At 45.9% G+C, this 25,457-nt stretch overlaps 1 protein-coding gene across 3 annotated transcripts in view; it reads right to left on the bottom strand.

Moving 5' to 3' along the window:
* The window catches only part of TNRC6B (trinucleotide repeat containing adaptor 6B), a 293,374-nt gene that overhangs the window by 64,230 nt on the left and 203,687 nt on the right, over positions 1 to 25,457 (bottom strand). For all 3 annotated transcript variants that reach the window (XM_075553605.1, XM_075553606.1, XM_075553607.1), the window contains 2 exons: positions 13,584 to 13,671; positions 8,708 to 8,729 (listed from right to left, as the gene is read on the bottom strand). In XM_075553605.1, coding sequence (XP_075409720.1) covers positions 8,708 to 8,729; positions 13,584 to 13,671 — 110 coding nt within the window. The remainder of the gene's footprint in view (positions 1 to 8,707; positions 8,730 to 13,583; positions 13,672 to 25,457) is intronic.

Raw genomic sequence — 25,457 nt, 5'->3', positions numbered from 1 at the left:
ACTGGCATGAAAAAGTAATGAAATTTTCCCACAAACTTTCTGAAGCCCCCTGCTAGTCTCAATTCCTTTTCTTCCTTCCTAATAAAGACAAATGAGGAGCTGGGATTCTTCCCAACGGGTTTTAGGATGGAAGTAGCTATGCTTCCGCGAGACTGTCCTTAATATAAAAGGCTTAGAATCTTCACTTTAAGCTAACCAGGTCAGCTATCCGTCTTATTTCCCCCAATAGAAATAGTTCATAGATTTTAAAGGCGATTTAACCGGGTTGGGGGGGGGGGTGTTTCTAAAATTGATTATGCTAATGATTATACAATTCTTCTTGATATGATTGAACTATTGAATTGCATGGTATGTGGATCAGGTGCCAATGAAAATGTAAAAAATGGAGAATGTAGTCACAGCAACTAGAAGGCCTGCAACACAAAATGGATCGCCTACAAAGGTCTGGAAACCAGACCACTGATTTGACAGGTGTCCAGACACTGACTTCAGGAGGGAGACCTGCGGCTCTGGTTCATGGCTGCCCTACAGGACGGAGACCTGCTCTGCAGGGGCCCAAGACCAAGTGTTTCTGGAAGCAGCAGCCTCATCTTTCTCCTGCTGGGTGGCTCGTGGTTGGCTAGCAACCCAATGCTTGGCCCCTGCACCACCAGTGCTCCTTGTCAGAGTGCAGGGTTCTTGTAAAAGTCAATGGGATATCTTTCCACCCTTACACCCGTGATGGGCGATAAACGCCGTCTTTGTAACCAGGGGCACCTCTCTTCCGGCGAGGTGCTCTGTCCCTGGAGACTCCAGGCCAGAATCAGAGAGAAGCTGGCAGGATACGTGTTGGTCAGTAGGGCAGTGTTTCAGGGCTTGGATGAACCCTTATTCTACTTTTCTTGTATTATGCCGCTCTGTGCATTCCAGGAGGAATCTTCTGCATTTACAGGCTGCTCCACATTCTAGACCAGTGCTTCTCAACCTGTGGGTCACGAACCCTTTGGAGGCCGAACGATCCTTTCACAGGGGTCGCCTAATACATTCTGCATAACAGGTATTTACATGATGATTCATAACAGTAGCAAAATTAGAGTGATGAAGTAGCAATGAAAATAATGTTATGGTTGGGGGGTCACCACAACACGAGGAACTGTATGAAAGGGTGGCAGCAGTAGGAAGGCTGAGAACCACTGGTCTAGACACTAACTGAAGGAGCAATGCTGTTGGTGAGGGAGGAGGCCCGGTCCCACACGTCCACACTCAAGTTGGCATAATCTGTGTGGACCGTGGCACGTCCCAGAATGGCACAGATTGGCAGATGAAGGAGACATTGTGGAAACTTCCTAAAGATGAACTACTTGGAACAAAAGGAGGCAGGGACATATGACACTGCAAAAAGTGCTTGGCACTCTACCTCCTAATTGCTGTCTATTTCTCTTAAAAATAACTCTTAAAAGAGGCACGTGAATGATCCCGTTTCTCACACCATTCTCCTGCTGTACACTTTAACATCCAGTTGTATTTCTGGAAAAACTTTAATGATACTGTTTCCAATTTTAAAAATTCACTGGACTCCCACAAACTAGTATTGACTCTAACTAAATAATTTCTTCACAACGTATGCTAGCTCCTTTAACCATACCATTTTAAATCAGTGTGAAGCTGTAAAAAAATCTCATATGGAGCCAAGTAAAAAGAAAGCACTGAACCCCAACTCTGGAAACAGAGGCCGCTTTGATTTTAACTATGGACACAGGAGACACTGCCTCACACTGGACCAATGGCTATCTCGAGGTAAGGAGCCCTGGTGTCACAATGGTTAAAGTGCTCTGCTGTGAGCAGCTAGGTCAGAGATTAAAATCCAGCAGCCGCTCTGCAACTCAATGGCAGTGGGTTTCACTCCCTGGTCCAAACAGAAGAAAACCACCACTTCCCACCCCTTTAAAAGTAGTAGTCATAAAGCACACCCCACCCTCCACTCTCCATGCTGCAGGGGTCAATTTCGACTCACAACAGCCCTCTAGGACTAGAGGGCAGGGCTGCTCTAAGAGGGCCACTCAGGGCAGAAGCGAGAGCCACAGCTTGCTCCCGCCGAGTGGATCCAACCTGTGGACCTTATAGTCAGCAGCTCAAATGCTTAATTAATATCCAACCACTGGGAGTCCTTAAACTAGCCCTAGAGAAGTCACCACGTTAGCTTGCAGAGGTCTTGAAATGGCTCATGGTTGAAGGATAGGCCGTTATCATGCAACACAAACGGCCTCACAGTCTAATGACACGTCCTGAGTGCGGATGTTTGTGCAGCAGTCTTCAAGGACCGCCTCCATTTCCTTACCCTTTACTCGCCCTTCAATGCAGCCGGCTGGGCCTTCCTTCCCCTCCCCTCCCCTCCCCTCCCCTCCTCTCACCAGTTTCTAACAGGGCTTTTCTTCACCCTCTCAGATCATGAGACCCTTCCCGAGTCACTACTTCCCAAGTCTTAACCCAGGAGACAGTCTCTCTCTATCGGGTACAGAGTAAACGCACTGGGTTTTTAGGGGCCATTTGGTTTTCATTGTAACCACTAGTAGGGCACAAAAGCAGGTAGATGGTTTGCGAATGAATGAATGAATGAATGAATGAATGAATGAATGCAGGTGTTTTCCCAGGAAATGTTCCCTGTGAACACTGAAATACAAAGAAGTTCATACCATGTCTGTTGGCCATGAAATCCCATTCCTCATTGGTCCCCTAACCCCTTAAAAGTGTGAAAAGTACTCTTAGTTCATGGGCAGTACAAAAACAGGTGTGGTTTAGGGATCACACGGCCCTTTAATCGGAGCTGCAAACACAGCAGGTGAGTGTGGCCTGCTTTTCGGTGGACTATGCACTGTTCACACACTTCAGTTACTTGAGGGACGTAATCCCCAGGCCCTGACTATCATTTTGGCTCCAATTTTTCATTAAGTCATCATGTCCAACCCTGACTTCTCTCACCCTGTCCCTCAGCTCAAGCTTGCTTCTTACCAACCCCCAATTTTATTTCCTCAAAGAATGACATCATCACCCAAGTAGCTACTCATGTGAGGGATCTGGAAGGTGTCTGACATGTCACATGTCACCCTTTCCCTCACACGCTCTTATCCCAGCCACACAAAGTTCTGTGGCATCGAAGACTCTCTCCAGTCTAGTCCCGCCTCTCCACCCACACTGCTTGTAGGCAGACTCCAGTCATCGCTGTCTCCCTTCGAGGCACACCCACCCGTGTGAGTCACAAGTCTCCAAATACCTCACTCTATAGCAGTGGTTCTCAACTCTTTCATAGTTCCTCATGTGGTGGTGACCCCCACCCATAAAATTTTCATTGCTACTTCAGAACTTTAATGTTGCTCCTGTTATGAATTGTCATGTAAATATCGGATATGCAGGATGTATTTTCATTGTTATAAAGTGAGCATAATTAAAGCACAGTGATTAATCACAAAACAGTATTTAATTATACCTTGTGAAATATTTATGTGTTTTCTGATGGTCTTAGGCGATCTCTGTGAAAGGGTGGCTTGATCCCCAAAGGGGTCGCAACTCACAGGTTGAGAACCGCTGCTCTATAGGCAGGCAGTTCTACTGTGGCACCCCATGGCTGTATCTGAGGGTGTTTTGTTTATTTTAAATCATTTTATTGGGGGCTCGTACAATTCTTAACCCAATCCATACGTACATCCATTGTGTCAGGAACATATGTACATTTGTTGCCATCATCAGTCTCACAACATTTGCCTTCTACTTGAGCCCTTAATATCTGCTGCTCATTCCCCCCCTCCCTACCTCATGAACCCTTCATCATTCATAAATTTATATTTTGTCATATATTACACTGTCTGACATCTCCCCCTGCCGCCTTCTCTACTGTCCATCCCCCAGGGAGGAGGCTATACGTAGATTCTTGTAATCAGTTCCCCCTTTCTACCCACCCCACATTCTCTCCACCCTCCAGGCCACTCTCACCACTAGTCCTGAAGGAGTCATCTGTCCTGGATTCCCCGTTTTTCCATTTGCTATCTGTACCTATGTACATCCTCTGGTCTAGCCAGATTTGTAAGGTAGAATTGGGATCATGATAGTGGGGGGAGGGGTGTTTAAAGGAGTTTAGTTTGCAAATAATCGACTTGGGAGTAAAAAAAAAACCAAAATGAAACAGTAACAACAAAACAATTAAAGACATTAGAGTACACTCAAGGTGACCTCAAGCCCTGAGCACTGACCAGGCCCTGCTTTCTGGAAGAGGCATAAAGGGCCGGCAGAGTTGTGGCCGATGTACAGGTCCGGCCCAGGAACCCCATACGCTGATGGGTAGGCGCTGTTCCTTGGCTGAAGCTCAGAATTGTTGCATTAACATTTTATTTGAAAATTTTAGCTTTTTCTGGTTCTTCTCGCTCAATGGTGGCCCTCTTGTGGCCAGAACAGGTCTCGGTGTCAAAACACACAGGGACTAGTTGTCTGAGGGTCTGGCTGGCGTCAGGCTCCAGAGCCCTGGCCACGGTGAACACAATTACCCTAGCTCTGGAGGCATCTCTTTTCTGGTTACATACTTCCTTCCCGCTTTTCATCCTTTCCAGAGGGGCCACTGCTTTGACTCAACTGATGTGACCCGTCTCCTCATAGTCTGTGGAAGCTGACCTCTGCTCCTGTCTAGTGTCATACCCGCTGTGGGAATGGCAAAATTCCCTCCCTACATACATACCGCATGCCATTGGCTCCGATGGAGGCTCACAGTCTCAGGCGCCCGAATAGGGTCACTATGAGCCAGAGTGGGCTCAGTGGCAGTGGCTCTGACGCCCATGAGGCCAGTTGTCACCCCACGCCTATCTAACACAGCTCGATTGCTCCATCCAGTCCCCCACTGTAGTCTTGCACTGACTTATTCTTCATTCCTGTGTACCTGGTCCCTTTCCATTCTAACTCTGATACGAACAAAGGGAAGCATTACATTTTATGAGCTGCCACCTGGGCAGTAGGCCCAGTTCTGGCCTGGCTCTTCACAAGCCCCCACTTGAAAGCCCCGTTTTGTTCTTCTCTCTAGAAATCTCACTTTTTAAAAGCAAGAACATAAAAGAAATCTACTTTTTCACTGAAATCTGGGGAAATCTCACTTGAGCCCTCTATACAACCAGCAACTCGGCACCGGCAGTCTTTTCTTTTCTTTCTTATGGGGTCTGTCTGGGGGAAAGGGGTCAATTCCAAGTTAAAAGGAAACTTCCTCAGGAAGGCCTTATCCTTGGAAGTAGGACTGGACCCAGCAAGCTCAGCAGAGGCACAGAAGGAGGAGGAGAATTAGAGTCCCAAGCAGGCTCTTGGGAACAGATATGTGGCTTTAAAACTGGACCCAATGGATGATCCCTTCAGGACAAGTGGTGAGGGTGGAGGGAGGGAGGAATGGAAAGGGGGAACTGATCACAAGGATCTACATATAACTTCTCCCCTGGGGGACGGACAACATAAAAATGGGTGAAGGGAGACGTCTGACAGGGCAAGATATGACAAAACAATAATTTATAAATTTTCTAGGGCTCATGAGGGAGAGGGGAACAGGGAGGGAAGGGAAAATGAGGAGCTGATGCCAGGGGCTTAGGTGGAGAGCAAATGTTTTGAGAATGGTGAGGGCAATGAATGTACAAATATGCTTTACATAACTGATGTATGTATGGATTGTGATGAGTTCTATGAGCCCCTAATGAAATGATTTAAAAACAACAACAAAGAAACTGGACCCAAGACAAGAAAGGTCTGAGCCTCCCTCGAAGAGCCTAGAATACTCCAGGGACCGTTTTTTTGGTTCTACTTCCTGTCTGCTCCTTGGTGCGAGCAACTAACTGTCTTAAGAGAACCTAAATCGGTTCTCAGCTTATTTCACGATACTTTGACTTTACATGACCTCCCTTTATAGAAGACAGGAAAAGACAATGTCTGAAGTCCCAAGTCTGTGGTGAGAGGGCAGGGTGATGGGAAAAGCACAGTGAACTGCAGTCAGTATTTGTGACCTGTGAAAAAAGTGAACTGGCAAACGCTGTGACAGATATACACATTCACAACCAAACAAACCAGAAAACGGCCAACAGAATAGCCTGTCACGACTGCTTGGGCTTACATACAAACCCAAGCCTCATGTGACTGGGTTCTGTGGCTTAGAGGTTCAAGGATCATGGTTTTTAAGGGACATCCGAATAACTGACCCAATATTGTGCTTATAAAAACTTATCAATGGTCTTCCAAGGCACAACAACTGGTCTCTATTTCCCTCGAGCAACAAAGGCAGAAGAATGCAGAATCGAAGGATATGGAATGTGTGGCTAATTAGTGTCCATGAGACTAGAAGAACCGGGTTGTGCTCAACTATCATGATTGAAAATTTTGGTCAAATATTCCATAGAAGAATCTGGACCAACAGTAGAGATATGTAGAACAGAATTTCAAATTCTTGTGGACGCCAGGCTCTCTGGAGCCAGGGCCGCTTGTAGGTACCCGTGAATGCTACTGCCCCGAGGATACCATCTTGAAAGCTTACACCAACACGATGCCCTACAGTCTTCTTCAAACCAAACAGTAGACTGGCTGCATCATTAGTAAAACTTTGCCTTCTTTAAGTACCTTGTGCTCTTTTAAGAACATCTATACAGGGGATCAGAGTTACGACAGCACCTCTGGAGGGCAGTGAGTTTATGTATAAGGGGACAAGCAACTCAGAGAGAGAGAGAGAAAGGCTGCACAATCAGAAGAGTGTAATAATGTCCCTGGATTGTACACTGCGACACGACTGAACTGACAGATGTTCGCTGTGTATAGATTCTCAACATCAACAATTTTAAGGAATTATTTTACTTTATTTTATCTGTTTGATTAGGAAGGATGTGGAAATCATGAGTTGTATCCCAGTCTATGGTTGAGATGAAAAAGATGGGAACAGGAGGGAAAATTCTGCACTATGAAAGACAGTTGGCCGTTTTTATGATGTTGGCAGAAGAGGAAATTTGTTCCTCAGAACTGATTTGGCACCCCTCCCCCTCCTCCCCTGCCCCCTAACCCTCCCAAAACAACAACAAACCAACCTGAGAAAGAATGTTTAGTGGAACTTCAGTTTGCCAGTAGAAACACTGCATACCGTACAGAGAACAGAGCAGCTACTTCTACAGCACAACCAGCCCTTGGCTTTGCAAGAAGTAGATTTGTTGCCAACTGAAGAGCCCAATCACCATGTTCCAGCAACCACAGAGGCTGGATTTTCCAAGAAAATGCCAACTTTCTCATCTGTTGTCCCCATAAATCATCAAAAAAGCCCTATAAATATAAATACTAATGCGCCCAAATCCTTTCCTGGACCGTATGCTGGGTAGAAAGTACACGGTACCACTATGAGTAACACTATTCCTATGGTCAACCTTAATTTCTGTTTCAAACCAGTAATTTCCAAAGGCACTTCCAAAGTAAAACTACTTATTGGCTAGATATTGGCTGGATGCACAAGGGGAAAATACTATTTTTCTCTAACTGATGAAGATCATTCCAGCTAATAATGGTTCCTCTCAGTTTGTTTGATAAATCATTACAAAGTCCCAGATATTTTCCTTTGAAATACCTCTTAATTAGAAAGACATCACAGTACTGTCTCATTACCTGAACAGCTGCTTTATACATAAGCCTGTTTCCTAAGGAACAACGCTGGCTTTGTTAGACTTCCATCCTTATTTGCCATGGCCTGGTAGTCCCTCCCGCCCCCCAAAACAAAACAAGGAAGAGTCATTAGAAGGCCCTCCGTTAAGCCTGGACCTGTTCTGTCAATTGCCTTTATCTTCCTCCAGGCTATCACAGGTTCTCCACAGCAGGACTGAGGAACTGGGTCATCTACGGAGTTGTTCTAAACATAAGGGAGTGTGAAGAAAAGGTTCCAGCTTCCCAAGAACTTTCCTCAGATGTGTGTGCTGTGACAAGTTTGACAGGGCAGCAGGCTTGTGTGTTCTGACAAGTCTATACAAGAGGACACTGCATCCCTAGCTGAGAACCGTGTATTTAGGTAGGCAAGGGCAGGAGCTAGCACCCTGTTCTCATGACACTGACTCTCCCATTCTCAAGGGGAACTGACTGAAAGGCCGATCCTTAGCACACATCCAACACCATTAAAACTCCCAGGAGAAAACAACCTCAAAAGGCCGAAGAGCAGTGAGTTGCGAGAGACTCCAGGGACACCTGCTCTGCTTCGAGCACATCACTATTGCCTAACAGCGCTAACCCACTCGACGCTTTGTGTCTTTTTGAAAAGCACACTCTAAGTCCAGAAGGCAGAGTGACCATCCTAGTGGAACGTTCCATTTTCAGACTCAATGTCATGGATCAAAGTGGTTGGCAGCCCACTGCTATTCGCCAGCTGCAAGCCAGGAGCTCAGGTTTGACTTTTGTTGTTGTTCTAAGATACGTTTCAGATAAGTTCAGTTCAAAATCATGACCTACATATTCGCCAATCGAGGGATTATTTTGTCTAATCCTTTTACCTCCTAAAAAATTTCAGGTCAACTCTAAGTACTTCCAATTTGTTGTTACTGCTCTCAGTGAAGGCAAAAGTCTGACCTTAATTACTCTACACCCACCCTCTCTTCCCCAGGGGACTGGATGGAGGCTGAGTCAGCAGCAGTGTGAAATCTAAATACAAGAGATTCTAAATACTCCTAAAATGAAAGAAAGAGAGAAAACCGCTTACCTTTGGTTTTTTGTTCCGTGACCTGAAAAATAAAATGAAGAGACGTAAGTAAATGAGATTGGCTTTCCACTTCAGTACTGTAAGACTACCTTGACTTTGACAACTCAAGCACAGTTCAAACGCTGTCAGATATCCGGGGGTCTAGTTAAAATCCAGAACAGGAAACACAGGCGTTTGTCCAGACATCCACCTGGAGACAATGGGCAAGAGCCATAACCTGCCATTGGAAGGATCCTACACGTGAAACTGAAAGCACCCCTCTTATTCCATCCTGAGGTCCCTGTACTGGAAATGTTGGATGAGAAAAGCACATGGATTTGGCCCTGAAATGAAATCAACCACAGAGGAAAAAGAGCCCCCATAAGGATGGACTCGAACACTAGCTCGGCGCTCCAGAAAGTAACAAGGCTGGAGGCTTGGCACAGAGGTGGGGTGAGAGGCGTGGACAGCATCCTGAGGGGCAACACAAAGTCCCGGCCAGAGAACAGAACTTCAAACCCAAACAGAGCCCCGCTTCTCCCTGAGCGTCTGCCTGTCTGATCTGTTTTCTCTTGAACTGCTGAGTGGCAATGACAACATTACCTCCCTGGAAAGGATGGCTATGCAGATTAAATCAGATAGCAAGGTCAATGTTCAAGAAACCTTTACTGTTCTTATCAATGTTTATAAAAAGAAACTTGACATACACAAATAAGGTGGAAAGGTCTAAATTCTGAACAAATACTGCTTTGTTACCAGTGTTTCTTTATATAGTAACTCCGAACTCTGGAAGCAAGTAACCTGAAAGGTTACACAGGGGAATACAATGATCGTGGGCTCTGGGAGAGAATGGAAGCCACATGGAAATCTGCTTGATTTAAAAGGGGAAAGGAGAGTGCCAAATTAGACCAACTCGGTCATCTGGAAACAAAGCCACAGAAGGTCATGCATATGAAAACCTCCCAAAACAAAGGCACTGGCATTCCACTAGTGTTACAGTCACATTTCAGAGCACCAGCCACTTGGAATCTCTTTTTCCCAACCATTGATCCTTCCAAACAACTGGTGTGGTCATCTTATTTTTGTACTGTGACCGTCATCTAGGGAGGGGCTGTGATTGTGGCGGGGAGTCATACTAAGCTACCATGATGGGTGTTTCTGAACGCACGCCCCATCTGCGGAGGGTCTGTCCTGTGGTTCACCAGCCACCTCACAAGGTAGCCTGGCACATGCCACTGTCAGTCACTGAGTCCCTCCAACTTAGGTGTCCAACCTGCTGAAAGGAATAGCTAACTACATGAAAGGAATAGCTGACTCGGGGGGTCCCTGTGCCGGACACATGCTTAAAACGAATGAAGTGTTATAGTTCCTAGCTCAACTGAAAACATTTGATAATTTTTCTACAACCCCACTTGTCCACGAACGAATGGCTGTGTATCTACAGACTAATGCCTTCAGGTAAAGCTTTCTTAAGATTGTTATTCTGAAGACCCAGCAAAGCAGGACGCCCTTGACTTCCTCCGGCGGTAAGCTACGTACCCAGGAAATGTAGATGTGTCTGATACTGTGGTTTCCGTGCAAAGTGCAGTCCCCCAGCTAGTGACCTGAAGCGATCTGCCAGCACTAATTAAACAAGGCTCCTGGGGGCACATCGGCCTAAGGACTGTGAACAGAGCCCAGCTCAGGACTGTCCCTGAGGGCCCCAGAGGAGGCGCAGCCATAGCTGCTGAATACAATGGAGAGTTGAAGGGAATTGCTGCGTGGAAATCAACATAAACTTTAGAGAAAAGTCAATTCTTCTAAGAAAAGTAGATTTCCATCAGTCATTCTTGGCCACTTATTCATTCAACAAATCTTTCTTGAGAGCCTATGATGCACTGGACTCTGCCCAGCAACGGATAATCCAAAACCTCATGAAACTTAGTCAAAGAGAGGACAGAGACACAAAGAGATGACGATGAGGTGACGATGAGGTGACTGGTACGCAGCACCCAGAAGAGCTACCACAGCTGACTGACTGAACAGAGCTTCTGGCACATTCTCTGCAGTACAGCACACTGACACACTGTCTCTACAAGAAGGCTGAAAATGCTTAAGACAATCACGTGGTAAGCTCTGTACTCTCCCCTTGCTACCGCTCAATCAGAATTTAATTCTGAAATTATGCAACGGTCCAGTGTCATAAAACACTAGCAGAGGCCACGTCTGTGCCTGTGTCAGCCAGACCATGCCTCAGCCAGTCTAGAATATTTTAGAGCAAAACCCCCTGAGTGTTTACTGCTCATATTAACCCACTTGGCTATTTTATGGATGGTGATTTTCCTCTTTGCTGTCACTCTGTGACCAATTTTTCATGCCAAACAACCTAGCACCCAGCCTGGGGACACTGTGCAGCCACATAAGCAACATTCTCAACATAAATAGGCCAATTCACTCTAGAACAGCGGTTCTCAACCTATGGGGGTCAAACGACCCTTTCACAGGGGTCGCCTCATTCATAACAGTAGCAAAACAACAGTGATGAAGTAGCAACAAAAATCATGTTATGGTTGGGGGTCACCACCACATAAGGAACTGTATGAAAGGGTGGCAGTGTTAGGAAGGTGGAGACCCACTGCTCTAGAGCACACCCAACACCATCTTCATGTTTCTCTTAGTGGGACCCACAATGTGCAAATGTTCATGAGGTCTGTCCAGAAAGTTCTGGGGGATGTCCCCTGCTCTTATAATCCCACTTTCCCAAAAATCTTCTGAAGTGGGTAGTTTGAGCATTTCCAGAGAGTGACGATTTTCATTTAAAGACGACACCGTTATTTGTGTTAAGAATGAGGACCGAGTGTGGTTTGCCTAAAACAACCGCTCTGTGCCGCCACCTTCTTGTCAACGCCTGTGCTCAAGTCCCTGGAGGCCAGCCTCTCCACAATGCACTTCCGGCAGAGGCAGCATGCAATCTTGGTCTGAATTCCGTGGGTGAAAGCCTTCACCAAGGCTCCCTCACTCAATCACACTGGAGGACAAGGCCACGGGTCAGGCACGCCCCACAGCTGGTGGGCCTATAGCCTCGACGACACTGAAGGCGGTGGCATCCCGTAGAGGAGGCACAATGCAGCCTCTGAGCTGTGACTTGACTTCTTTACTCAGACTCCCGTCATTTTTGAGCACTCCAAAAAGCTCAGGTAACAGATGAGAAACAACACATTAGAAGCAGAGACTCTGGTATTAGGGAGATGTGCCTACGAGCACACCACTATTAATAGCAACAGAAACACAATTAAAAGCAGACAAGATCTTAAAGAGCACAGCAGTCTATTAGAGCACCACGCAATAATGAATGTTCCTTTTAATTAAGGCAGGAAGAAAGATAAAATTACATTTCATATGTTAAACACGGTAGGGTTGTATGCAACCTAATTCAGAAAATACTTGCAGGATTAAAAAAAATATGCTGGTACTCATAAGTGATTTATTTCAAAAACTCAGAAAGCCAGGTGGAAAGCTATATTCAATCAAGCTGGAAGCATCTGTGATGTTTACCATGTGTTGACTCATGTTCCATTAACTGTCTGGATTCTATTCTAAATCTAGTGTTTCCTTGAACTTAACAAATTCCACCTCTAAACAACGAGCCGTAACCTAGCATCATGGCACAGGCCCTTCAAGGCTGCTCACAGTCAGGCTCTACTTCCCAGGTGCTGCAGGGAGTGGCGCCAAGCTCAGCAGTCAAACTCCCTGGCCTCCCGAAAAAGCGCCACAGCAGCCCTGTCCAGGCAGAGTGGGGAAGTGGGGGAACAAGTGAGATGAGAGGTAGAGGGACCTGTTCTGAGGGAGGAGGGGGGGGCCATGTGCTAACCACTGTCTGCTCTGGACAAATATCTCTCTCTCTCTCTCTCTCTCTCTCTCTCTCTCTCACACACACATACACACACACACACACACACACACACCCTTCAGCTAAGACTTTCTGTCAAAGTTGGTGGCTCTCTGTGCTTTTTCTTTCTGTATCTTTCCTTTCTCTCTAGGCAAATCCCATAAAGACAGGGCAACACCTTGGGGTGAGGCTTAGTCTTTGAAGCACTTCCGGGAGCCCTTTGAATGGGGCTACCTTAAGGAATCCTGACTCTTCCTAGGGACCAGGATGTGGAAGACCCAGAAAGACGGCAGTGCACACTCCAGCAAGGGTGCAGAGTCCTTGTCCGTGGGAGGCGGAGGTTAAATAACGGGACAAATCGATCCGAGTGGAGTCCTTGGGAAGGGCTAGTTACTTGACTCAAAATTGTTTTCTGTTGTTCAGTTAAAATCTGCTGCAGCATTATTTAATATCTACCAGTTAACTTTCTTCCACTTTGACATTTAAAACTTTAAAAATTAACCACTGTTTCAAGTTGAGCATTAAATAAGGAAGACCGAAGAAAAATTGATGCATTTGAACTATGGGGCTGGCAAAGAATATTGAAAGTACCATGGACTGCTGAAAAAACACACAGATCAGTCTTGGAAGAAGTACAGGCTGAAAGCTCCCTGGAGACAAGGATGATGAGACTTCATCTCACGTACTTTGGACATGTGGCCAGGAGGAACCAGTCCCTGGAGAAGGAAGGCCATCCTGCTCACTAAAGTGGAGGTGCAGCAAAGAGAGGAAGGCGTCAAGAGATGGACTGCCACAGGGCTGCCACCATGGACTCAAACACACACAACATGGTGAGCATGGTGCAGGACCAGGCAGTGCTTCATTCTCTTGTGTTCATTCAGTGTTGCTATGTGTCGGAGCCGACGCACTTGGGTAACCTAACAACAGCTGCCTTAAGGAGCACTACTGAATGGCCAGACATCTGAGTTGGAGCTCACCTACTCCTGAGGCCCCACAGATGCAAGCAAAGGCTTAACGGATAAAACCCACCTTCTGAGTGGCTTCTTTTTTCTTTTTATCCTCTTTCTTCCTTTTCTTGTCTTCCATTAACTGTTCTTCCCTTTCTTGCTCCTTCTCTCTGTAAGAACAATTCACACCAGCAGGTTATACATCTATATCAACAGTCCACTTTCATAGCAAAGTCAGTGCTTACGAAACAGCAAGCAAGGCAGCCTCTCCGCTCTGTGCCCAGGCAGAGCCACGTCTTGGCGTACTCTAAAAGGATGCATAAAAATCACCACAAATTCCACTGCCACTGGGGATTCCAACCCACAGTGGCCCTCTAAGGCCAAGAGGCGCTGTCCCATGCCATAGGGTTTCGAAGGCTGCAGTCTTTATGGAAGCAAGTGCAGAGTAGCTGGTGGGTTTGAACTACCAGCCTTTTGGTTTGTAACCTAGCACTTCAACCACTGCGCCACCAGAGTTTCTCACCACAAATTACTTAAGTTGGTTACTTTGTGCAAAACATGACAGAAGTTTGGCTTCAAAGGAGCCCATTAAAATGAGCTTTTTAAAAAAAAACTCTCTTCCTAAAGGAGCACAGACAAAGAATGCATGTATTTCGATTCAATGAAAGACCTGGACTTGAATATATGACATCTACTTTGTTTCTGGCAATTTCCTCACAAATAATGCAGACTACATTAATTCAGCAACGGTACATAAGCATTGATCATACTTTAGGCGTTTTCCTGTGACAGCTCTGGAGTAGTAAAGTGAACATAAAACTGTCTCTCCGTTCCAGAGCCCACATTCCCTCGCCGTTATTAATCCTATCTGTTTTGCATAGTTTCTACTTGTGTCTTAGGCAGGTCTATGGAGCGTCCTACAAATCAGCACATTTCCTCATATGCGACTCTCCATTGCACCCACGTGAAAAAAAAATTTAAGATGACTGGACCCTCCCACCTCACAATTAGAATAAAACGACATTCAAGACACATTCCAGGTTAAAGAAATTAAGATACATTTTTCACATCTTGAAAATTAGCTCTGAAGTATAGCATTTATTCTAGTTCTGCCAGTCTTCCACGCTCTGTCTCAAGTGGGAAGACACATAAACAGCCACTGGTATAACTGATCAGCTCTAGACAGGAACCCCCAGGTGTGAGGCTGGAAAAGAGACCCAGATCCAGCTCCCACTTCCCCAAAGAGCAACCCACAGACTCAGCTCATGGCTTGGGCTGGTTTGAGATGATGTCATGCCCTGGACTCTCCCGGAGAGCACCTGGGCAAAAGGAAGCCCCTGGGAAGAAGGACGGGAAGTAAGCAACAGAACAGGAGCCAACTCGGGCCTTTTCCCTCCAGCACACAAGAACATAGTGTCTGACTGACACCCTAAGTCCATGGAGACTTGAAGAACTAACCAGAGTAGAGTGTTTCTTAGATTTTCTTAGGTCTGATGCGCAATTTTCTTTCAAGAATGTCACCTCATCTACGTGTGCAGCTCTTGGCCAAACCTCAGTTGCTGCCACAAGTGATTTTTAAAACATGGATTTATGAAGATTGGCAAGAGAGATGCTGGCCACCTGAGGCAGGCTGGTCTCAGGTCCCAGTACATCTGGAGCCCAGAACCTCTTGCAGGTGGATGGGGAAGAGGAGCTGCGTGGGCCCAAGTTACTGTAATTGGGTTTCTCAATAATGACACTGATCCTAGCGGAGGAGCAGGTGTGGTGCTTTAAAGAGCAAGGGTTGTGTTTTTCTGCATATCTTAAACTCAAGCCAAACTCACTGCCATCACGTTGATGCTGACTCAGTGACCCTAGCGAGCAGGGCAGAGCTGCGCCTATGGGTTTTCAGGGCTAACTATTTCCAGGAGTAGAAAGCCTCATTTTTCTTCTGTTCTGCAAATCTAGTTTTTCTAAAATAAAGTTTCTTTTTAGAAAATGCAAAACACGCACACATACATTAAGCCCACAATGAAGACATTCCTAAAACTGAAACAAGAGCCCAGACAGAGGATACGTAACCGGATACATTGCTCCAAGGCAAACAATCAGAGTTTCAAAGTGCGTCTTCATAAAATTACCATATATACTGGTGTACAAGCCAAGTTTTTCAGCACATTTTGTGGTAAACTAGGTGCCTCGGCTGATAGTCGGGTCGGCTTATACTCGAGTACACATGGTACCAACTGCCTGCACAGAGGAACAGCAGAATGACGCAGAGGGGAATCCCGCCTGGTGGACACCTCCATAGGCAGGTCTGTGGGAGCGCATCCAGAATGGGACGGGCTGGATTGTGATGTGGTGAGAAGACGAGCATCCCTGATCCACGGCGTCAGTGATGGCTCTGCCAGTGGTTTGTAAGCTGGAGCTCCTCACGAGGACACATCAGACGCCCCCAGTGGAAAGGCATCCTAGAAAACAATTGGCCCGCGTCTTCACAGGCGTCAAAGGCCTGAAAGTCAAGGAAGGCCTGGGGAGCTCTTCCAATCTGAAGGTGGCAAAGAGACAAGGCAATCAGTTGCAACAACGTAAGATTTAAAGAATCCATGGTAGTAATGGGCCAGTGGTGGTGAGTGGTGGTCTCTGGATGGCTGTGCGATGGGTAGAAAGAATGCACAACACACAGAGGATTGGGGAAGGGCTGCAGGCACTGGATCAGTAATTTACTCTCAAATAATTCGGGGGAGGGGTAGTTTTGAAAACTCATACTTGCAACTTGATATCACTTCCTAGACCCAAACAAAACAAACATCAACTAAGTAATGGACAGCACTGACAGATCTCTAGGGAGTAATTCTAGTTTAAATCTACTCTTTAAAACATTCACGATCAGACTTATATCTCAAAAATCAAACCTCCTACAGCTGCTAAACGAAACACCAGGTAACTAGCTAGATGCAGGAGAAATAGCTCATGTTCCCCTCATCTCTAAATACACAGCCAGTTAGGAAAGTCACGTTTCCAATCACTCTGCAACTCATTCAACAAATTCAGTATGTTCAGAGGGGCTTCCAAACATTTGCAGGAAAATGGAATGGAAAGATTCTGACTTCTCCATGAACTTTCTCAACTTTTATACTTGCAGTCTCTAGCTACTTGCCCAGTAATATTGTGGAGGTTTGTTTTGCTGGCTATGAATGGCTTGGTGCTGAGATTGGCTTACAGGTGTGCACCAAATACAGGTATGTGTGGGAGAAAGGGTTGTAAGGAATCCTGAGTCCCTCCGACCCCTCCCAGGAACTCTTGCCAGAAGCAGCCCAGGTGAGTACTAATCTCTCTCATGTGTGTCTTGACATGAACAGATCAGCAAAGTCTCCTCTAGGGAGCTGGCAATGTAATACCAGGCAGCAGTCCACGTTGGTGCCACTTCTACGGAAGTCTTGTCGGTTCTACCGATTCGAGGTAGGACAGCATGCGTGGCTGTGTGTAGGCCAGTGCCAGCTCAGAGCATACACCAAAACACTAAATGGCAACAGCCACAGCCACTCCTAAGAACGTCTGAGGTGAAGAAAGACGGAAACCGTGTTTTTCCTTTTTTCCTCTTTTTAAACAAGTCTAATCTGTTGAAAGTAGAAGTGACTCAATCCAAGGAAAACCTTCAGAATTCAGAACACCACTCCTGTTTGGCTTGTGGGCTCAGAACATCCAAGAGCAGTGGTGCCGACACAAGCGGCGCATGGATCTGAATTCCTCTGAATGAATGGTCCAAGGCTGCGCAGGATGAAACTCCAAAGCTGGAATCTCAAGACCAGGAATTCTGGGGGCTGGCATACAAAGTCATTCATAGGACACCTCCAACTTCCACATCTTTTCTCATCTAGAAAGTTATCTTTTCTTTTGTCCAATTGCTCCCCGCTTCCCCTATGAATGTCCCACACCATGGCTGGCTCTGGAGGTGTACATCCCAAGGTCGGCAATGCTATTTCCTGGCAGGCAGAAACACGGGAGGAGACGCTCCTTGCTGTTTCATCTCCCTTCTACCCAGATGTCCGAAAACCTTTAACAAGCATTCAGGGGATGCCTGACTCGTCCTGAAGAATGGTGTTCCACTTCTGCAAAGACTACAGCCAACCCACTGCTCCGTAATCCAGTCTTCTCTGGCACAGGCGCGGACATCAGTGTTTCCCAGAATGGGTAATACTACCCTCGGAGGGGTGCTGGAATGATGCCAAAACAAAACAACCACTACCACATCAAGTCAATTCAGACGCACAGCGACCCTACAGAATGTGGTTCTCGACCTTCCTAATGCCGCGACCCTTTCATACAGTCCCTCATGGTGTGGTCACCCCCCCACCCCCAAACATAACATTATTTTCATTGCTACTTCTTCACTGTCATTTTGCTACTGTTATGAATTGGGCGACCCCTGTGAAAGGGTCATTTGACCCCCCAAAGGGGTCACACCCACAGGTTGAGAACTGCTGGTCTAAATGGATTCAACGGCATTGAATAACATGCGCAGAGGAGCATGTTCAGTAAGCTGAGCTGGCACCATCGTGGCAGCAATGGAGACACACATATCAAAGAAGATGAAGGAGGCAGAGAATGAGGCCGGGTCTCTCTCTTATGCATAAGGTCACCCCAGCCAGAGCCAACTCTACAGCAACTCAGAGCCAGCACAAGAGTGGACGCAAGGGACCTCACAGAAAACCCCCCAGCCCCTGCTCTCAGAGGGCTTACATTCCAGTGGGGGAGATGGCTTGTTAACAAGCAAGACATGCAACAAAACCCAGGTGTAACCTACACGCTTCAGTGGCATTGAGTGTGACCAGGAAGAGGACACTGTCTTACCTAAGTTGGTTAGAGAAGACCGAATCTGATCAGGAAGCCCCGAGAGGGAGACCTGTCTGCAGTTAAGACTGGACCATGAGGCTATATTGTGGAAAGCAACCACACCAACTGACAGAAACAATTCTTGTGATGTATTCCTGTAATGCCAAGTGGTTGCCAGGGGTTGTGGACTGTGCAGGAAGGCAAGATCCGGGTCATGAGAAGACAATCTGAGGAACCCTTGTGATGGAACTGTTGGTTCTCTACATTGACAGAATTGACTCGATGGCTGCGAGTTCATGGGCAAACTACATAGACTATTTATCTTGCTTGAATCCACAACCAGTGCTCAAGGAAGCAGAAGTCAAGAGATCAAACAACACATTACAACGGGTAAATCTATGAGTCTCTTCTTTCAAGTGTTGAAAATCACGGAGGTTACTCTGAGGACTACGGCGCACCTGCCCACGCGTGGTATTCTCCATTGCCTGGCCCTGAACAAGGAAGACTGAATGACAGCTTGATGCACTCGAACTACGGTGCTGGAGAAGAGTATGGAAAGCACCGTGGACTGACAAATGAACACATAGCTCTGTCTCAGAAGAAGTACAGCCAGAATGCTCCTTAGAGGCCAGGATGGTGAGACTTCATCTTATATGTTTTGGGCATGTTATTAGGAGACCAGTCCCTAAAGAAGGACATCATGATTGGTAACGTGGAGGAGCAATGATAAAGAGGAGACCTTTGATGAGATGCACTGACCCAGTGGCTGCAAGCATGGGCTCAAATATAAGAACGCAGGACTGGGCAGTGTTTTGCTCTGAGTTGGACCCAACTTGACAGTATTTAACAACATATAGAAAACACACACACACACACACACGAGTCTAAGTCAAACCAGGGGAATCTGAACAAGACAAGTAGATTGCATCACTGTCAATATCCCGGTTGTGATACCGTATAATAGGTTTTATTTTTAAACTGGATTAAAAAAACAAAACGTAACTGGGTTAAGGGTACACAGAATCTCTATGCTGTTCTGCATAACGTCATGACTCTACAGTATGTGGTTATTAAGTACATGGGCCGTGTGACAGACAAGGCAGCCTGTCTTAAAATACATCTTCACCATATAACTCACAATGTATTATTGTTTTGTTGAAAGGCTCTGTAGGGTGAGAAGGGGACAGGGAGGCAAAAAAAGAAGGGCACATATCAAGGGCTCCAGAGAAAGTCACTGTTTAGAAAACTCTGACGGCAACAGAGTTCAGATACGCCAGATACAACTGATGTGTGGATTGTGATAAGGCAAGAGCTGCAAGAGGCCCCAATAAAATAATCTCTTTTTTAAAAAGGAGGCTTTTTAGTGACATGATGATGATCACATAAGCTATTATCTGATGCTGCGCATCAACTCAGTCGATGCCAAGTCCATGCCCTTCCCAGCTAGCAAGGAGTGTTGGTGGTGCACTGTTTGAAGCAGTTGGCTGCGAACCGACAGGGTGGCAGTTTGAACTCCCCGGGCGGCTCTGTAAAGAATGACCTGGTGGTCTGCTCCTGTAAGATGACAGCTTCCCACGTCCTATGAAGCAGTTTCTGCCCTCACACAGGGTCAACTCGAAATCAAGACTGACATGATGTCAACTAAAACCACAGCTGGCGCCCCGCGGGCACTCAGGGGCATAGCCTCGGTGTGACTTCGGTACGCATTGGCAGGGGAACAGGGCACCCATCCTTTCAGAGACCAGGACTGACACGGTGTGGTCCTGGAGCTGATACCTGTAACCCCTGTTTTCAGGAGGAGGGAGAAAGAAGAACTTCCCAAGCAGGGGGGGAGGGGGTTGTCCCTCATCCTGTGGTGTGGGGCTGGGAGATCCCCAACTGTCCCACCAGAGTTACACAGCACTTTTCAGAGCACATCTAGCATGTATGACTAGTGTACACGTTTCTCTCCTTTAAAGACAAAAGGGAATCTTGGCAATTTATAAAAGAGCATGACACGCTGAGTCCACTACTACAAGGACAGACATATCAAGACATGTAATCTTCTAATCCGGTTTCCGGAGCAGCAAGGCAGTTGAGGCTGCCTAGTGCCCATGAGTCATGTATCTCCCTCTTTTTCTGGACATCTTAAAAACCGTACCAGAGGAGCCCTCACCTCGGCAGCTGTCTGCTTCTCAAGAAGAGGGGAGAGGAAGACGACGAATCAGCTGCTGCCCTGCAGCACTGTTGCGGTCACTCCAAATCAACAGACAGTCTTATGAGATTGATTAGCGAACCTTACTGGAAATCGAAGTCAAGGTTGGGAGGGGGACGGTGGATATCTGTATTGCAGAGGGGATTACACTTCGTTTGGTTGGTAAAACAGAGTGACGCAATCAGTCATTGGGAAAAATGCTTAACAACCACTTATGTAGAACTCAAGTGGAGAATATGCTGGCATTACCGTATATACTCAAGTATAACCTGACCCGAATTTCAGCCAAGGCACCTAATTTTACCACAAAAACTTTATTTAAAATGTGCTGAAAAACTCTATACATGAGTATGTACGGTATGTTTTTAATCGGACACTTCTGACCTAGTTTCTATCTAACCCTTGGTGACCCAGGCCAGGAGCTATAACCAACTGCGGCTTTTAGAGGCTGTCCATTCAAAGTGCACAACATCCTTCAAAGATCCACCTGTAGTCGATTCAAGGGACCAACATACTCCCTTAGACTAAGATTGAAATGCCCTAGTGTGAGACAAAGCAGATGGCTGCCATCTCAAGGTTATGGTCCAGGACTATCATCTACTTACTATCCTAATGCTCTCTTTGCTTTTTTATGACTTGTCTGGAAGGCATGGTCCTGGCCTCTGTGAATGCATGTTATTGAAAGTTTTGTCCTATCCTCCACCCTTATTGTTCATGTAAAGTGTTCAGTCACTTAAGAGTTTAACCTGTACATGTCAGCAAATCATGTACTGTGGTCTGAAAAGCTAAACCATTGCTTAAGTAAATCATACTATTATCAGAATTACCTTAAGTCCCATGGGCATGATTTATAATGTTCTCTATTATAAAATTATAGTGACGTCTCTAAAGTGGACCAGAGACATACATAAACCATAGCTATATAAACTGGATTTGGGACTTGTACTTAATTGTAACCCTATTCAGAACAATTAGGTCTTATGACATGGCCTTACTAGATACTCAAACTCAAAAAAAATGAGTGCTGTAGTAAAATGTGGGAAGATAGCAGATGGTGCCTGGCTACCAAAGAGAATAGCATCTGGGAACTTTAAGGCTTGTCTTCAAACAAGCAGTCATCTAAATGAGGCATCAATTACGTAAGTCCACATGGAAGAACACCAGCCCATGTGATCCAAGGATTGTGAAGAATAACATCTAAATCCAAAGGAGGGAACAGTACCAGAGCTTAAAATGTGAACATATGGTTTGCAGAAGGCTATGGATGACAGTTTGGAAGCCCAAATTCCATGTGCAGGGTCCCCACATGAATGAAGCCTCTGGTGAACCCCCTCTTATCATTGTCCAGGGGGTGACTAGCTTTGCTATCAGATAGAGAATGTTGTAAAGTCAATTTTAGATGACATACTTAAGTTTAAATGTAACACTTTATCATTTGATCTCCCTTTTGATGTATTTTAAAGCGGTTTCAGTTTTTCATATTTTCTTTCATCTTACTGAAGTTTTACTCTTTGTTGTTGTTGTTTCTACCTTCTCCTACAGAGTTGGCAGTAAGAAGTCTGTATAGGAATAGAAAGCTTCGTGTTTCTCCCGAAGAGGGGCTTGGTGGTTTTGAACTGCTGATCTTGAGGCTAGCAGCCGGACCCACAACCCATTACATTTTGAGCTGGAATTGAGTCCATAGCAGTGAGTGAGTGAGTGAGTGAGTGAGTGGGTGGGTGGGTGGGTGGGTGGGTGGAAATAAGGAGCTAACAACAGGGAGAAGGAAGAAAGTGCTCTGAGATTGACTGTGGTGATGACTGCACAACTCATTTGAGTATGACTGAACTATTATATTGTATAATATGTGAATGATATGTCAATAAAATGATTCAAAAAATAAAAGTAATGAGTGTAGAGGGGAATGGAAATAACTAAGCAGAAGATCATAGACAATCACAGCCAACTATGGGTTCAGGATAACAGCATACCTGGGGAGAGAAACATTAACAAAAGAGAATGCTCTGGAAAGAGTTCTTGAAGTACCCATTTAGGGTGCTTTTAAATACACAAGCACACACACACACACACACACATTCATGCTGGAATACAGTCACACTGGCAGGGGAAACTACACAGTAGGATACTCCAAATTTGGCCTGAATGTGTCCCCCCTAGCAGCCCCCCATTGTGACTCTATCTGACTGTAGGAATTTAATGGATGCTAATGCAGTGTTCACGTGCCACTAAATTGGTAGGCAACACCAAACAGCACTGCTGCACGAAAATCACCCGGCGACTTCGAGGCTCACAGGAATGAAACCGGAACATTATGCTTCGACACATGAAGGCAAATGCATTTTTCACTAATTTAGAGATGGAGAAGTTTCTTTTCAGTAACAGGCAATCCTTTCACGTGTCAGTAACACAAAGTAACACAGCTCCTTTCTAAATAATCTAAATATCTCTGATTTCTGTGTCTATATAGAAATAGTGTCTCAAATGTGAATGAAAATCTCATTAAAATGCTGAAGCAACCAAGCCCACAAGGAAGCAGCACACCAACATAGGTGATCGTGAAGGGCAGAGGAAACCAGGTCTCAAACAACAAAAGGTGGGGTGGTGGTGAGAATCACATCACCGTGAAAAAGGAGGAGTACATGATGGGGACCCAATGCCCATCTGTAGACAGCTGGACATCCCTTCCAGAGGGGTAGTGGGGAGGAGATGAGTCACTCAGGGTTCAGTGTAGCAACAATGAAACTAAAAACCTTCCTCTAGTTCCTGAACGCTCCTCCCCTCCCAATTATCATGACCCCAATTCTACCTTCCGGACCTGGTTATACCAGAGGATGCACAGCGGTGCAGTAGGGATCTGGAAACACAGGGAATCTAGGACAGACGAACCCCTCAACACCAGCGGTGGGAGTGGCGACACCAGGAGGGAAGGGGGTGTAGAAAGGGAGAACCGATCTCAGAGATCTATGTGTAACCTCCTCTCTGGGAGATGGGCAATGGGGAGGTGGGTGAGGGGAGACGCCGGGGAGTGTAAGATAAGATATAATAATTATTTATAAACTATCAAGGGACCAGGGGTGGGATCGGGGAGGGAGGGGGACGGGGGGAAAAAAGGGAAACTGAGCTGATTCCAGGAACCCAAGTGGAAGGTGAATTATGAGAATGACGAGTGCAACGAATGTATAAGGGTGCTTTGCTCAATTTATGTATGTACAGATTGTGATAAGAGCCTTATGAGCCCCAATAAAAAGATTTTAAAAAATGCAGTCCGTTGTTCAGTAGATCCAGGAGAAAGATGGGACTCTCTACTCCTATAAAGAGATCAGTCTCAGAACCCCACAGTGGCAATTCTAAGCTGACCTATCGGGTTGCTATGAGTCAGAATTGACCTCGCAGTGAGTTTGATTTATTCTGTAGATGAGGGGTAGGACCTCAAATTTCTCATTTCTAACATGACCCATCTCGATGCTGATGCTGCTGGTCCCTGGATCTCACTTTGAGTAGCACAAGTGGGGTACACATGCTTCTTGCTGTCCAAGAAAAGATAAAATTATAGTCATTTCTCCGGTTGTAGAGTCCCCAAACAGGAGAGAATTGACTCGTTTAGAATTACTCAAACCAAATAACCTAGGATACTACCTGCAAAACAACCTGTTTTCACTTTCAGCAACTCAAGTGGCAAATTTTTTAACCAATGATTTGGGTGGGTAGGATTTTCCCCAGGGTTAAAATGGTACCTGAGGAAATAACTCACGTAAAACTGCTTATCTTATACCGTATTTGTCTCTTTTTACAACTTTGGCCAGGCAGCCCAACAATCTCTAATCCAGGGAACTCCCTATGCCACCACCCATTGCAACCCAAAGACCTGGCCGTTGGCTGCCAAAAAGAGCACAGCCCATGAAACCATAAGGGAAATTCTACCTTGTCCTACAGGGTCATTATGAGTCAGAATTGACGCCATTGGTGTGCACCAACTGTAACGCTGTGTAGGAATTTCTTAATATTGCCCTGAATATTATTGTCTCCGAATAGGTTCCATCTACTGGTCCTAAGCCTTCCTTTTCATATCACCTTCAACAAAGCTCTGTCCCCTAAACTCAAGACAGGCTGGCTGCATGCATCCAACCACTGGGGGAAGCAGCAGCAAGCACAGGGAGTATGCCAGCCCCGTCACTGGTGGCATACCACTGCCAAAGAACCCATTCACTTTCTTAGACATTACACCTTACTAAATGATGGGCCCTTAACATCCCTGGAGCCCTGACTTGTGCTGATGCCTGAAGGAAGTAGTTCACACTGCACCGAAGGCATTAGCAAAAAACAAGGCTCCAGAAATTGATTTTTTTTGGCAGCCCCCCCAAAAAGTCCAACTTTCACATGCATATGAGATGAATGAAAATACCATGTCTTGGGTCAGGTGCACTTTGGTCCTCAAAGTAACATGATATATATTTTTTGATAATTTACCAACTTGTTGGGTCAGGTATTCTTTGAAATAGACACACATATTCATCCCTTCCAGTCAGTTGGCCAGGGAGCTGTCACCCAAATTTCTGGGCATACACAAGTGAATGCTTCCAGCACTGCCTCAGTTTGCTGAAACATTTGAATTGTTATTCCACCAATTCCAAATCTGTCTTAGGTGAAGTACAGCCAGACAGAATACTCCTTAGAAGCGAGGATGGCGAGACTTTGTCTCAGATACTTTGGGGGCATGTTATCAGGATAGATCAGTCCCTAGAGAAGGACATCATGCTGCATAGTGGAGTCTGGCCGGAGAAAAAGAGGAAAACCCTCAACAACATAAGTTAACATAGTGGCTGCAACCATGAGCCCAAACTAATGACCTTGTGGGGATGGTACAGGGCCAGGCAGTCCTTCATTCCGTTGTACAGTCACTATGAGTCCAAACTAATGACCTTGTGGGATGGCACAGGGTCAGGTAGT

The sequence above is a fragment of the Tenrec ecaudatus genome, chromosome 6, assembly GCF_050624435.1.
Source record: "Tenrec ecaudatus isolate mTenEca1 chromosome 6, mTenEca1.hap1, whole genome shotgun sequence".
Classification (NCBI taxonomy): domain Eukaryota; kingdom Metazoa; phylum Chordata; class Mammalia; order Afrosoricida; family Tenrecidae; genus Tenrec; species Tenrec ecaudatus.
This window is presented reverse-complemented; position numbering and strand designations above follow the sequence as displayed.